We start from the raw sequence: 14,475 nt of genomic DNA, 5'->3' as shown, positions 1-14,475 counted from the left end.
TGAAAGAAACAGTAGTTCTAAATTATGATGTCTGAAGTTTAATTGCTTAGTATATGTTACATATGCTATACACAGAAACCTATTGCATGTGAACCTTGTTTATTAAAACAAAACTTACATAATAATCACTTGAAACACCATACTTCTATTAATCATCACCAATGAAATTGGGTTCATCAGGCTTCTGTGGCAGTAGTAGCAACCTTTTTGGTGCTTTGCCTTCACCGTCAACCTTTGAGTTCCCAGCTTCATCTGTCACACCATCTTGCAATCTGTCTTCTGCTTCATGCAAAGACTTATAAAGCTTTCTCTCATGGTACCCGCGCCAAACTGCTTGGATGCGATGAGCTGCCCACGTTTTCCATTGTAAGGAGTAGTACCTGAAAGTCATCATTGCACAATTACACTTGGGGATCATTCCACTTGGAAAAATAAAGGTAATCAGAGTTCTAATGTAATTTTTCTTCAAAGTCACTATGAATATTCAATTCTAATAATGAAAGAGTATCACAAACCAAGGAAAATATATCATATTCTTTTTAAAATTTTTTGTTTAGAAATCCAATGCAACGGGCATTGTAGATTTTGATGGGATAACCATGGTATTTCGATTTAAAATTAAACGAAGAATTGATGGCCGCATCTTTTTGTACAATTTCTGAACAATATTTTGTTTTTTTGTATAGCCTCACTTTGTTTGGAGAATGTTGACAATAATCATCCAAAATGTTGATAAGCTTAGCTTAAATACTTTCCTGAAAATATGCTGGAACTGCTTGCTATGAAGACGCCGAAACTGAGAGGCCACAAACTTCAAATCAGCAGCCCTTAGTGCAAAGGCTTCAACCTCTGTCTGAGCTATTACTGTTCTTGTTGAAATGGGAAGACTGGAAGAGGAGCGGGGATTCAAGGCCCATGCAAAAAGTTCTTCTCCACAGAAGTCACCGGCCTTCAAATCACCAGCGTTACCTTTTTCTCCAGCATTAGTAGTGATAGTGGTCAGGTTTCCTCGCATGATAAAGAGCATCTCATCCACTGGATCCCCCTCAAGGATAATGCAGCTCTTCTCTGTGTGAAGAACTGGTTTGAGACGATCACAAAGTGCATCAAACAGTTGACTATCCATTTTTTCAAACATTGGCACCTAAAAGATAAAATTGATTTGATGAGCACAATAGCTAGAAGTTGGACAAAAAGATGTATGGGAAAAAAAAAAAAAAAATCAAAAGAAAAATTCTCACGCTCTTGAGAAGACTTAAGCAAAGATGGCGTGTTATGTCCCTTCGGAGGTCCTTAGGAAGGCTTTGAAGTAGATTCTCTTCCTCAACACCTCTGGTTAGTTGCCATTTATACTGTTGGTATCGTCTAACTCGTGCCCTTAATTCCTCAGGGAGCATACGGTGGGACATCCACCGTTCTGCATCAGTCCTTTTCACTCTCATTTCTTCTACTCTCATTGTTGTGGATTGCAGATATCTCTGTAACATTCATAATATAGCACTTTTGTTAATTGAATCTTAGGACTATCTGTGGAAAGGTTTCTACCCATAAGAGTGGATAGAGTTAGTGAGAACAGACCAACATCAAGTTTCGATTGAAGAAGCTAAAATAGAACATCAGATCTTTAAGAATAAATACACCACAGAGAAATTAATACAATAATGTTTGCATGTTTATTGGATAAATTAGCATATTATGCACTTTCTGGATATCACAGATATATGGCTTTCAATCAAAGGAAGGAGAAGGAGATAGCAATGGCTAGGATGACTTACACAGCTCTACAGCGACAAATCAGAGTATTAACAATTAATACTGACTGTTGGGAGGCCGCACCCGTTGGGGGGGGGGGGTGGTGTGGCAGGGACATAAAAGCAAAAACACAAACAGGGAGGCATAGCATATCAGGCAAAGAGTAGATATGGGAGACCAGTTTTTGAAGTATGCCATTCATTACAGGTCTACAACACAGTCTATGGCACAATAGCAGCAATCAGAGAAGACCTATACCAAGCAAAGGAGGGGGGATTTCAAAAGACAATGGTTCTAACAGAGACCATGGAGGCTCAAGGCATAATAACCCGAGTTGCCAAAGCCCCCTGAATTTGCTCTTTCATAATGGAAGACCTGAAACCACCAGAGAATAGAAAGACTCGTTTTTGAATGTCTGGTAGTTGTGTGTAGGACTTTAGGTTCGGTTGTAAACTGAGTTAAACAAGCACTAAACACTTAATGTGAACTTCTTTATTGTTATTGTTATTGTTATTGTTATTATTATTATTATTATTTATGCTGGCATGTAACTAAAATTTCTATGTTGTATAAAAAAGGAAAAAACAAAAAACAAGAAAACCAAAACAAAATGTCAGACTGACTCAAACACCATCTATTTACATAATAATCTCATATTGCTTAAACATTAGGTTAGAAAGAGAACTGATAAGAATCAGAGAGTCACCTGCATATTGCCAATAAGTAACGAGAATAAAACCAACCCAAAGGTGGATATTGCGACAGCAAATACTATCTCCCAAATATAAGTGCTTGTTTGAAGGTTTTGGCCAGCAGAGCTGAGAAAAACCAAATTGATTCAATATAGAAATGCCTTTAGCTCCTAAACTGTAACTCACAATGTGTTAGATCTTGTTATAAGTTGACAAGCCTTGAATTATATATAGGAACTTAGGTAACCAAATTTTAATAGGAAAACATTCACTCTTGGAAATTAAAACCTATGCAGATGACATTTGAAATAATATTTGAGGTGATGCAATTGAGTTGTATACCTTTTCATGAAAAAAAGAAAAAAAAAATTAAAGAGACTAAATATTGCCTAAGAGTCTTGTAGTTCAATTGGTATTGTTGTGGTCTCTTTTATCAAAATGAACATATAGAGATAGGCTGGAAAGCTGCCTACCATTAGGGTTCAAATCTTTTATCCTCTCTTGTTATAACAATTAAATTTTATATATATTTGGAGGATTCTATATATTTACTTACCCAAGATTACGAAAAGCCCACCAAAAACAGTAAGACAATTTCACTTTAAAATCTGTTGTATGTAGTACCAGTCCATTCTTGAGAACGTCAGTAAATATTCCAAAGTCAAAGCCCGTTGCATTTTCAATATCATCAGGTTTGGTATAACGACAGCTCTCATTTAGACATTTAAAGCTTTGACGGCGGCCTTGACCACAGTAAAGATCCTCAACAAAATCCCGACAGTGCTCTTCCCAGCATGTACCCTCTTGTTCAATGGCAAACAAGTACCAAAAAGCTCCAACTACCTGCTTAATTTGTCACATTTATTTGTGATCATCATTAAATCTTTGAAATTAATATTGCTAATAATTCAAAATCAACTTACGTGACTGGCTAGCATATATAGAAAAAGATTATATGCAGCTCCAGCCCATGCTGTCTGAGTCAGTATCCCTGAGGTTCTTGTTACTTCCATGTATAGTGGATAGAGCCGAGAGAGTCTAGGCACATATTGTGAGAAGATTGCAATCTTCAACATTTGCTTCATGATTAATGGAGCTTTGGTTTTTTTAGAGAAAATGACAACACAAACTACCACCTGAAAAGTAAGCAGAACACATCCATTACTGTAAAACTGACATTCCCTTACACGTTTAATTCTTTTAAATCAAGCAATTTGACACAACTTCAGCATAAGGCATTGTTTACTTTCACATATAGTTTGATAGATGGATTATGTGTTTTTGTGTGTCCAAAGTATCACTTTGAGCTAGTTATTGTCAAATATTGCCAAAAGTCTTATACCTTAATTGACACTTTTAAATGTTTTCAATAGACTTGTAGACCTATCTATCGAATTACAAAAAATAAATAAAAACTATTATCAGGGCATGTAAAATCTAACCTTAGTCTCTCCACACACAAAGTTGTAAAGGCATAAGTATGGGTACTCATCCTGTGGTAATTCTCCCTTGAGAGTCTCGTTTCCATTATTTCCTTAACTCGTTTAAGAGCAGCAAAAATGAAGCCAAATGAAATGTATGATTATAATCACTTCCTCGACTAATTGCAAAGTAACAAGTAAGGAAGCAAGTCCGTTACTAAAAAATTGTGAACCTATGACTGCAGTGGGAACATTTCCTTGACTAATTGCAAAGTAACAAGTAAGGAAGCAAGTCCGTTACTACAAAATTGTGAACCTATGACTGCAGTGGGGTTTGAACTGAATGTTGTTATGAATGCACAAAGACGTGTGTCTGTTTGGTAAGAGCTTTCTCTATTCACTTTTTAGTTCTTTGCCTATATAAAACTTTTTAAAATCTCTTTTTTACTATAACCATTTTTCAACCAATAAGCTTCCGGTAAAAAGCTACATCAAAATGCACTAAATAAGATTTCGTGAAATGTCCTGCATACCTGTGGCAATGGAAGAATTGACAGAATGTCAATGAGGAAGTATGTGGATAAGTATCTTTTTGCTATAGCCACCGGATCAGTAATCGTCTCACCCCTTCCGAAGACTTGAGAAGAAGGGGCAATAAACCCAGTACGGAACTGAAAGATTATATGAAGTACATAAAAGGCATCGAAGAGTGATCGAAGAACACAAGCAATTGTTGCTAGTTTTTTGTCCGCATCCAGGCATTTGTATTTGTCATGGTTCTCATAGATCACTGGGACGTAAAAGAACAAAGGGTCCACGGCCGCAGATATCACACAAGAGAGTACAAATACTTTGTTCCAAGTTTGAAGAAATTGACCCTGAGGATCAAGAATTGTCTTCTTAGGAGTAGGAGCTGGCACTTTTTTTGGCTGATCACCTACATAAGGGATGCTTTTCAGTTTTTTGAAGCTTTTAATCCTCTCGGAACCCCTATCGAATCTTCCCCGAAGCCTCTCCAAAACTCTGCCAACTGTTGTTCTAAAGCTTCTTGGATGTTCAAAGTCAGATTTCTGCCCAGAACTCAAAGATTGTTCTGTACTCCGATCGTTAAACCTGGATGAACACAACATATAGATTAAAGCAGCATAAAGCAAGTGTAAGTAGCACAATATCAACTGACACATCTGAATGGCCCCTAACTATGGAATTCTGTACTAAAACAGAATTTCAGAGAACAACTGATGTTTATTCAGTAATTCAGCTTTTTGCAACACTTCCAATTACCAATTCTGGCCTCTTTACTTTCTAAGCTAGAATGCCTTTAAACGATAAACTGATATTATAACATTAGATTCCTCCATTAGGATATTTTAAGATAGTTTCACTCAATCCGACTATTCAAATTGTTGCATGATAGTATTTGTGACCCGCACATACAGTACTCCAAGAAAGAAACAAAGACATGCTGACAAAATTGTGTACTAGAAATAAAGGCAACAGAAGAAGGAACTGCCCAAATTCAGGCTTAAGCAAACTAACCTGAAAATTTTAAGTCGCTTGGAATCCATTTCCTTCACCCAATTAAATTTCCAACATAAAGAGACAGACCTGTGATCTTGGACACACTTTATTTACAGTAAAGAAGTACGAGTTCAAATCTGAAATTATTTTCAATGAAAATGAAAACCCAGAATGTACAATCCGAGAGATAAGTTAAAAGAGTAACAAGTATGATATGGGACTGCTGTCAATCATTGAGCATCGTCTAGTCAATCCATGCAGTCAGTCAACAAGTAAAAACTTTAAACGTGTAACGTGCCTTGAATCACTTTCCACGTAATACAACCCAACCCCTTTTTTTTTAGGAAATTATGGTGTATTTTTACAATGTATTTTCTCATCTCACGTCTCACATGATTGATAGCTCCATTAATTAAATTTATAATAGAACCGTTTATGTAGAAGAAGAAAGAAGAAAATACACATTTATAGAACTTTCAAGAGCATTTAATAATTTTCTCATTTTTTTCAGTCGGGAGTGGACTATAAATTGACTATAATGCGTCATTGTTTATAATTTCCTGTGTTCCCTCGTAACTGGAGCAGTCTCACTTGAAAATGCTTAAAATATAAGAAAAAGTAAAGCCAAATGGACAAATTATACAATAAATTTTTTTTTTTGGGAGAAAGTACAATAATTGTTGTTGATAATTCGATTAAAACGTTGGAGGCTATAATTGGCAAAAGATGAATAATGCAGGAAAGTTAATACCGTACCGCACCAGTCGGTATTTCTCTTACTGGTCACTTAACCAGTAGAGAAACGTGCTTGTATCGTACTGTTTTAAATACCGGACAGTACCGGATTATACCGGCTGTACTGGCGAAAATCGGACATTCCGCCGAAAATTGAAATTCGGACGGTACCAAAAAAAAGCCCTATATTAATCACCTGCACTGTCATCCTCCAGTCACTAACCCGGCGCCGATCATCCACTGCCAGTTTCTGCTGCCACCGCTTCTTCTTCACCTTTGTCCCAGCATAAATGTTCTCTCTTCTATGTATACTTTTCTTGTTTTGTCCGCCTCTGATAGTCTAATAAATGTGAATGAATGACGTTTAAATGGGCTAAAAGTAAAAACCGAAGTTAACTTTACAAATTTTGTCTTTTTGACATCACACGACTTGGTACTTTTATTATTATTATATTATTATTTTATTAAAAGTATAGAAACATTAACGAGATGCAGCAATCTTGGCAGTAGAAATATATATATATATCAATTTTAAAATTCAAATTTACTGTGAATTCAGACCGGACTGCACAGTCCAACCGGATTAATCGGGAACCATTCATTAAAGCGGTTCTTTTAACCTTGTAATTGGCTTAAAAGTCAGTGAACCGTAAGAGCTGCGTTGAACCTCCCGGTTTTGAAAACGTTCTCACCGGTCAGACCGTTAGAGGTTTTTTTTTTTTTTTTTTTTTTTTTGTGCTTACAGTTATCGTCTAACTCGTGCCCTTAATTCCTCAGGGAGCATACGGTGGGACATCCACCGTTCTGCATCAGTCCTTTTCACTCTCATTTCTTCTACTCTCATTGTTGTGGATTGCAGATATCTCTGTAACATTCATAATATAGCACTTTTGTTAATTGAATCATAGGACTATCTGTGGAAAGGTTTCTACGCATAAGAGTGGATAGAGTTAGTGAGAACAGACCAACATCAAGTTTCGATTGAAGAAGCTAAAATAGAACATCAGATCTTTAAGAATAAATACACCACAGAGAAATTAATACAATAATGTTTGCATGTTTATTGGATAACTTAGCATATTATGCACTTTCTGGATATCACAGATATATGGCTTTCAATCAAAGGAAGGAGAAGGAGATAGCAATGGCTAGGATGACTTACACAGCTCTACAACAACAAATCAGAGTATTAACAATTAATACTGACTATTGGGAGGCCGCACCCCAGGGGGGTGCGGGGGGCAGGGACATAAAAGCAAAAACACAAACAGGGAGGCATAGCATATCAGGCAAAGAGTAGATATGGGAGACCAGTTTTTGAAGTATGCCATTCATTACAGGTCTACAACAGTCTATGGCACAATAGCAGCAATCAGAGAAGACCTATACCAAGCAAAGGAGGGGGGATTTCAAAAGACAATGGTTCTAACAGAGACCATGGAGGCTCAAGGCATAATAACCCAAGTTGCCAAAGCCCCCTGAATTTGCTCTTTCATAATGGAAGACCTGAAAACCACCAGAGAATAGAAAGACTCGTTTTTGAATGTCTGGTAGTTGTGTGTAGGACTTTAGGTTCGGTTGTAAACTGAGTTAAACAAGCACTAAACACTTAATGTGAACTTCTTTATTGTTATTGTTATTGTTATTATTATTATTATTTATGCTGGCATGTAACTAAAATTTCTATGTTGTATAAAAAAGGAAAAAACAAAAAACAAGAAAACCAAAACAAAAAGTCAGACTGACTCAAGCACCATCTATTTACATAATAATCTCATATTGCTTAAACATTAGGTTAGAAAGAGAACTGATAAGAATCAGAGAGTCACCTGCATATTGCCAATAAGTAACGAGAATAAAACCAACCCAAAGGTGGATATAGCGACAGCAAATACTACTATCTCCCAAATATAAGTGCTTGTTTGAAGGTTTTGGCCAGCAGAGCTTAGAAAAGCCAAATTGATTCAATATAGAAATGCCTTTAGCTCCTAAACTGTAACTCACAATGTGTTAGATCTTGTTATAAGTTGACAAGCCTTGAATTATATATAGGAACTTAGGTAACCAAATTTTAATAGGAAAACATTCACTCTAGGAAATTAAAACCTATGCAGATGACATTTGAAATAATATTTGAGGTGATGCAATTGAGTTGTATACCTTTTCATGAAAAAAAGAAAAAAAAAATTAAAGAGACTAAATATTGCCAAAGAGTCTTGTAGTTCAATTGGTATTGTTGTGGTCTCTTCTATCAAAATGCACATATAGAGATAGGCTGGAAAGCTGCCTACCATTAGTGTTCAAATCTTTTATCCTCTCTTGTTATAACAATTAAATTTTATATATATTTGGAGGATTCTATATATTTACTTACCCAAGATTACGAAAAGCCCACCAAAAGCAGTAAGACAATTTCACTTTAAAATCTGTTGTATGTAGTACCAGTCCATTCTTGAGAACGTCAGTAAATATTCCAAAGTCAAAGCCCGTTGCATCTTCAATATCATCAGGTTTGGTATAACGACAGCTCTCATTTAGACATTTAAAGCTTTGACGGCGGCCTTGACCACAGTAAAGATCCTCAACAAAATCCTGACAGTGCTCTTCCCAGCATGTACCCTCTCGTTCAATGGCAAACAAGTACCAAAAAGCTCCAACTACCTGCTTAATTTGTCACATTTATTTGGGATCATCATTAAATCTTTGAAATTAATATTGCTAATAATTCAAAATCAACTTACGTGAGTGGCTAGCATATATAGAAAAAGATTATATGCAGCTCCAGCCCATGCTGTCTTAGTTAGTATCCCCGAGGTTCTTGTTACTTCCATGTATAGTGGATAGAGCCGAGAGAGTCTAGGCAAATATTGTGAGAAGATTGCAATCTTCAACATTTGCTTCATGATTAATGGAGCTTTGGTTTTTTTAGAGAAAATGATAACACAAACTACCACCTGAAAAGTAAGCAGAACACATCCATTACTGTAAAACTGACATTCCCTTACACGGTTAATTCTTTTAAATCAAGCAATTTGACACAACTTCAGCATAAGGCATTGTTTACTTTTACATATAGATTGATAGATGCATTATGTGTTTTTGTGTGTCCAAAGTATATCACTTTGAATTAGTTATTGTCAAAAGTCTTATAGTTTAATTGACACTTTTTAATGTTTTCAATAGACTTCTAGGACCTATCTATCAAATTACAATAAGTAAATGATAATAATTGTTGGGCATATAAAATCCAACCTTAATATCTCCACACACATAGTTGTAAAGGCATAAGTATGGTACTCATACTGTGGAAATTCACCCTTGAGAGACTGGTTTCCATTATTTCCTTAACTGGATTAACAGCAACAAAAATGGAAGCCAAATGAAATGTATGATTATAATCACTTCCTCGAGTAATTGCAAAGTAACATGTATGGAAGCAAGTCTGTTACTATAAAATTGTGAAGTGTGAACCTATGATTGCAGTGGGGTTTGACCTGAATGTCGTTATGAATGCACAAAGACGTGTCTGTTTGGCAAGAGCTTTCTCTATTCACTTTTTAGTTTCTTTGCTTATATACAACTTTTTAAAATCTCATTTTTACTATACTTTAATCATTTTTCAACCAATAAGCTTTCAGTAAAAAGCTACATCAAAATGCACTAAATAAGATTTCATGAAATGTCCTGCATACCTGTGGCAATGGAAGAATTGACAGAATGTCAATGAGGAAGTATGTGGATAAATATCTTTTTGCTATAGCCATCGGATCAGTAATCGGCTCACCCCTTCCGAAGACTTGAGAAGAAGGGGCAATAAATCCAGTACGGAACTGAAAGATTATATGAAGTACATAAAAGGCATCAAAGAGTGAACAAAGAACACAAACAATTGTTGCTAGTTTTTCGTCTGCATCAAGGCATTTGTAATCTTCATTCTTGTCCTTATTATGGTTCTCCTGGATCACTGGGATGTAAAAGAACAAAGGGTCAACGGCCACAGATATCACACAAGAGAGCACAAATACTTTGTTCCAAGTTTGAAGAAATTGACCCTAACGATCAAGAATTGTCTTCTTAGGAGTAGGAGCTGGCACTTTTTTTGGCTGATCACCTACAGAAGGGATGCTTTTCAGTTTTTTTGAAGCTTTTAATCCTCTCGGAACTCCTATCCTCTCCAAAACTCTACCAACTGTTGTTCTAAAGCTTCTTGGACATCAGGGGTGGAGCTAAATTAGTGACTGGGGGGGCCATGGCCACCCCCAAAAGTTATAAAAATAAAATAAAATAAAATAAAATAAATAAATAAAAATTAGAGCAGGTAAAATTGCATACTTGAACCATTTTTCTAAGAACTGGCCCCACATGAAAAATTATTTAGCCCCCCCTCATTTGTCCACGTTTAGTGTTCCTTCCAAACTTGCTTTTCATCCTTTAATATTTTCCCTCATTTATTATTAGTCTTTACTATTGAAACTCCTTCACATGTTAGACCATTGGCTTGATTAGAAATTTTACTTTTTCAATTCCCAAGCTTCAATATATTTTTCTTGATTTGGTTTGAGCTAATATTGCTCTTTATTGTTATTATATTGCTCTATGATGTAAGCTGATATTGTTGTCCGCATCTGTTGCTACTTGCTAGTAAATGTTGCTCTCTATTACTGAATATACCTATTGCTATTTTTCCTGCTCTATTTTACTATGGCCATTATTTTGGCTTTGTATTCTTTCTTTTCTTTGCATAAAATTTATAATTTTGTCTCAAAAAAAGAGTGCTGAGCTTATTTGGAACTAGCAAAAATGACTTTAAGATCTTGAGAAGTACTAGAGTATTCTTCTCCCTTTTTTTTTTTAATAAACCAATCGACAAGCTTTATTCAAAATTTCATTTTTGGCTTCTATTCTACTCAAACAGCCAAATGTGAAAGCCATCTTGTATTTTTATATATAATTTCATATTGGCTTATAAGGATTTTGTTATTTTTATTTTCCAAAAATGTTATATCTTCTTATAGATGTAGTTGTTATATTTGTATTTAATTTCTTGAATGGTTTGAACTTATGGTTTGTTAAAAGGACTAAGAGAAACTTAGAAGGGAAAATGAACTTAAGATACTTAATTGGTCATTTAATTTTGTTAAGTGCTAATAAGAATTACATTGATTAAACTAATGCACAAAATCATATATGTAGCATTTTAAGTTTTTCTTGAATTGTGTCTCACTATGAGAGAGTTTAACCTTGGCCCCCCGAATCAAAATTCCTAGCTCCCCCCTATTGGACATAGTCCATGTTCAAAGTTAGATTTCTGCCCAAACTCAAAGATGGTTTTGTACTCCGATCATTAAACCTGGATGAACACAATGTATAGATTAAAGTAGCATAAAGCAAGTGTAAGTAGCACAATATCAAATAACTGATTGCAATTTAGTCTACTATAGGTCTCTTCCATAAACTGACACATATGAATGGCCCCTAACTATGGAATTCTGCACTAAAACAGAATTTTAGAAATTATGTTTCTAGAAATTATCTTCTTCCTAGTTATCCTCCGAGTAAGAAATGTTCCTCTGTACACTAGGGAAAAATGTCCATATACCCCCTGAACTTTCAACCATTGGCCGAAACACCTCCCAAAACTTTTATATTGGCCAATTTACTCCTCAAAGCCCATTTCTTTAAAGCCACGAATGCTAATGCTAGTAGCTCGCTTTAATATGCCTATGACCAAACATTAAGAATTTATCAAAACAAAAGACTGTCTCACAACATGTGTTGTGGGGTGCCATACCTTGCTTACACATTACCAGACTTTCGAACCAAGAATCAAATTTTTTTATCATCCAATTAGATTAGGAAAAAATTGACTTTTTCATAACCTAGGATTGGTAATAAAATCAAACATAGCCAGATGAACCCATTGGTGGCGACTTCACAAACTTGTGACAATTTAAAAATGACTCATTAGTCATAGGAGAGCACGCACTCGAGCCCGCAAGCCACCCGCTAGGGAGGGGCGTGCGCATCGCTGTTTTTGGGTGGTTGACAATCATGAGGTATCAACACAACCAATAGGAATATGACATCATTTAACTTAAATTAGACTAAAAATAGACCAATTAGAATTAAGAGATCAAATCACCTATGGTCGAGACTGGTTTCATGCAAGTGTCCTTTATTATTAAACCTTATTTCTTTGATATCTTTTAATTTGGTGGTCCAATTAATGCTCATGAATTGTCATTTTATAAGAAGTATTTGAAGATCAAAAGGTCAAAATTACAGTCTTGCCTTGGAGACGTTAAATGGTGATAATATGCAATGTAATGCAAGTAGGGTTAAATGTGAGAGGCAAAATGGGGTATCTACAAGTTTAGCCTTTAATCAAATTTAAATTGAATTCAGCAAAAGAATAAGATTATCAATACGAATAAAGAAAAAAATCTAAGCAAGAGAAAGATATGATTGTTGATTGAAAGCAAAATATGAAATTAAAAAATTTCATTAAAGTGTACCTTAAATTTACAAAAAACCAAAATATTTATAAATAATAATATTTATGAAAAAATAGAATAAATATAAATAGTACTTGTTTGATTCAGGGGAAAAATGTCCTCATAGCAAATAATGGCCCATTTGGTAATGTTGTTCTAGTAATGTTGTTTAAGTATTGTGGAAATACGTGTAGGTGAAAAAGTGTTATGGAAATATGTGTTGTATTGTTTAAACAATGAAAACTGTTATCTAAAAAATACAACCAAACAAGCCCAATTGCTTGTTTTCCTCTGGTGGTGTTGAATTGGCTTTACTGTTGCCTAGCTCTAATATCCCCTTAAATGGCATGGAATTTGGATTAGAATAAAGAGAATTTCAGCTGTTCAAAGTTAGAGTTTGGCTTACTTCCAATCCTTTTTTAATTAGACATGTCCTTTTGTTTTAAATATACAATACTAGGTGGTAGTGAGTTTTAATTTCTACATTTTATTTAGCTAGCGAGTGATATGGCAGTTTTTTACTAAAATAAAAGGAGATTCATTTTTAAAAAGTATGCGAAAACACAATTTTGGTTCTTACATTTTAAGTTCTCGGTTAATTTGGTCCTTATATTTTGGTAGCAATTAATTTGGTCTTTGTTATTTTCAATGTACAGTTAATTTAGTCCCTACTGTGAACTCACTAATGAAAAATGCTTACATAGCCAATAGTTTTCCTTGTTGGTGCATACATGGCTAACATAATAATATAAAATCAATTAATTAAACATTAAAAAACCCATATAAGAATTTTAATAATAAAAGAAATCCATGTCAGACACAAAATTTCTGAAAAGATTAATTAAATATATATATATATATATATAATGAATTAAAAAAATCCTCACTTTCTTTTATTTTCTTTAGAATTCTTGCACTTTCTTATTTCCCAAACACAATACCCAACACCATCCAACACCCAGCAACAACACAATATGAAATCAAATCTCAACATTGAGTGTCTAGCCAAAAAAAATCCAAATACCAATTACTTCTGATGTGAACCTCAATCAACACGCTTTGAGACCCAACAAACAATATTGGAATAATTGCCCAAGAAAGCTAAAATTCAAATTTTTGATTAAACCCTGACCCAACGTTTACAAGTGAAATGCGAACCAAAGGTATAAGTAACAGACCTTGACCCAATGATTATAATGGAATCACGAATCAAAGATATAAAGTTTGAACGCCACAAGGAAGAATCCCTGATAAGTTCACAATTCTTGAAGAACTAAAAGAAGAGCAAAGCCTCACCTTTTCTGATTTTTATTCCATAATATCTCTTATTACAATGAGTGCATGCTATTTATAAGGAATGACTGAAAATAGAAAAATATAAAAAACGTATTAAATAATAAAACCCTAAATAAAAGTTGATTTGATCTTAAATTAGCAGATCCAAAATAGGAAAAATAGCTAAAAATGTTCTAAATAATAAAAGCCTAAAATTAAGGTAGATCTAGTCCAAAATTAAATGCTCCAGACTAGGAAAAATATCCATTAACTGATATGAAGCTGGAAAATCAATTAGCCATTAATCCACGCCATAAATCACGCCCAATTAAGCCAGATTAGCCCTCCATAGCTTGGATTAAATTTATTATGCTTTCATCTTCCTTTGGGCCAAGTTTGGAATGTCCTCCATTAGAATCAGCACAAATCTCTTGAATTAGCCCATTAAGTGCTTCTTGGATCTTGCTTTAGTAATAGGCCCAACTAGAACATGCAATGGATCCTTGAATGCTTGTTGATTTTCATCATTCCCCATCTCTTCAAAAGGATTCGTCCTCGAATCGTCACCTACATCAAATGGAGAAA

At 34.8% G+C, this 14,475-nt stretch overlaps 2 protein-coding genes across 7 annotated transcripts; both read right to left on the bottom strand.

The window, feature by feature from the left end:
• On the bottom strand, positions 1-6,491 carry LOC111997210 (cyclic nucleotide-gated ion channel 1). Of its 3 annotated transcripts, none has more exons than XM_065761782.1 (9): positions 6,318-6,491; positions 5,405-5,523; positions 4,399-4,978; positions 3,368-3,580; positions 3,001-3,287; positions 2,459-2,570; positions 1,242-1,478; positions 693-1,144; positions 1-380 (listed from the first exon to the last, which is right to left on the bottom strand). In XM_065761782.1, exons 2-9 carry the CDS (start codon positions 5,431-5,433, stop codon positions 149-151), a joined length of 2,142 nt encoding a protein of 713 aa, XP_065617854.1. In that variant the 5' UTR covers positions 5,434-5,523; positions 6,318-6,491; the 3' UTR covers positions 1-148. The 3 variants fall into 3 exon arrangements, with proteins under 3 accessions (XP_065617854.1, XP_065617853.1, XP_065617855.1); XM_065761781.1 differs by having other exon boundaries at positions 5,405-5,490; XM_065761783.1 differs by having other exon boundaries at positions 5,405-5,473.
• A 375-nt stretch (positions 6,492-6,866) lies between these two features.
• On the bottom strand, positions 6,867-10,333 carry LOC111985816 (cyclic nucleotide-gated ion channel 1-like). Of its 4 annotated transcripts, none has more exons than XM_024017473.2 (5): positions 9,814-10,333; positions 8,863-9,075; positions 8,496-8,782; positions 7,951-8,065; positions 6,867-6,986 (listed from the first exon to the last, which is right to left on the bottom strand). In XM_024017473.2, the coding sequence occupies exons 1-5, from the start codon at positions 9,883-9,885 to the stop codon at positions 6,867-6,869; spliced, it is 807 nt and encodes a 268-aa protein (XP_023873241.2). In that variant the 5' UTR covers positions 9,886-10,333. The 4 variants fall into 4 exon arrangements, with proteins under 4 accessions (XP_023873241.2, XP_065617856.1, XP_065617858.1 ...); XM_065761784.1 differs by having other exon boundaries at positions 6,874-6,986; positions 7,951-8,114; XM_065761785.1 differs by having other exon boundaries at positions 6,938-7,049.
• Between the last annotated feature and the right edge of the window lie 4,142 nt (positions 10,334-14,475).

Source organism: Quercus suber, unplaced genomic scaffold (assembly GCF_002906115.3).
Source record: "Quercus suber isolate HL8 unplaced genomic scaffold, Cork oak 2.0 scaffold_429, whole genome shotgun sequence".
NCBI classification, from domain to species: Eukaryota; Viridiplantae; Streptophyta; class Magnoliopsida; order Fagales; family Fagaceae; genus Quercus; species Quercus suber.
Note: the sequence above shows the minus strand (reverse complement) of the source record. Positions and strands in the feature narration are given on the sequence as shown.

What these genes read in the sequence shown, in the direction of transcription:
- LOC111985816 (XM_024017473.2), bottom strand. Translation starts at nt 9,885, where the DNA reads ATGGCTATAGCAAAAAGATATTTATCCACATACTTCCTCATTGACATT. An exon ending in CAATTCTTCCATTGCCACAG is followed by an intron (nt 9,076 to 9,813) that starts GTATGCAGGACA and finishes CTTACTTTTCAG; the next exon opens with GTGGTAGTTTGTGTTATCAT. An exon ending in TGGGCTTTTCGTAATCTTGG is followed by an intron (nt 8,066 to 8,495) that starts GTAAGTAAATAT and finishes GGCTTTTCTAAG; the next exon opens with CTCTGCTGGCCAAAACCTTC.
- LOC111997210 (XM_065761781.1), bottom strand. An exon ending in AAGCGACTTAAAATTTTCAG is followed by an intron (nt 4,979 to 5,404) that starts GTTAGTTTGCTT and finishes GTGTTCATCCAG; the next exon opens with GTTTAACGATCGGAGTACAG. An exon ending in TACTTATTGGCAATATGCAG is followed by an intron (nt 1,479 to 2,458) that starts GTGACTCTCTGA and finishes TGAATGTTACAG; the next exon opens with AGATATCTGCAATCCACAAC.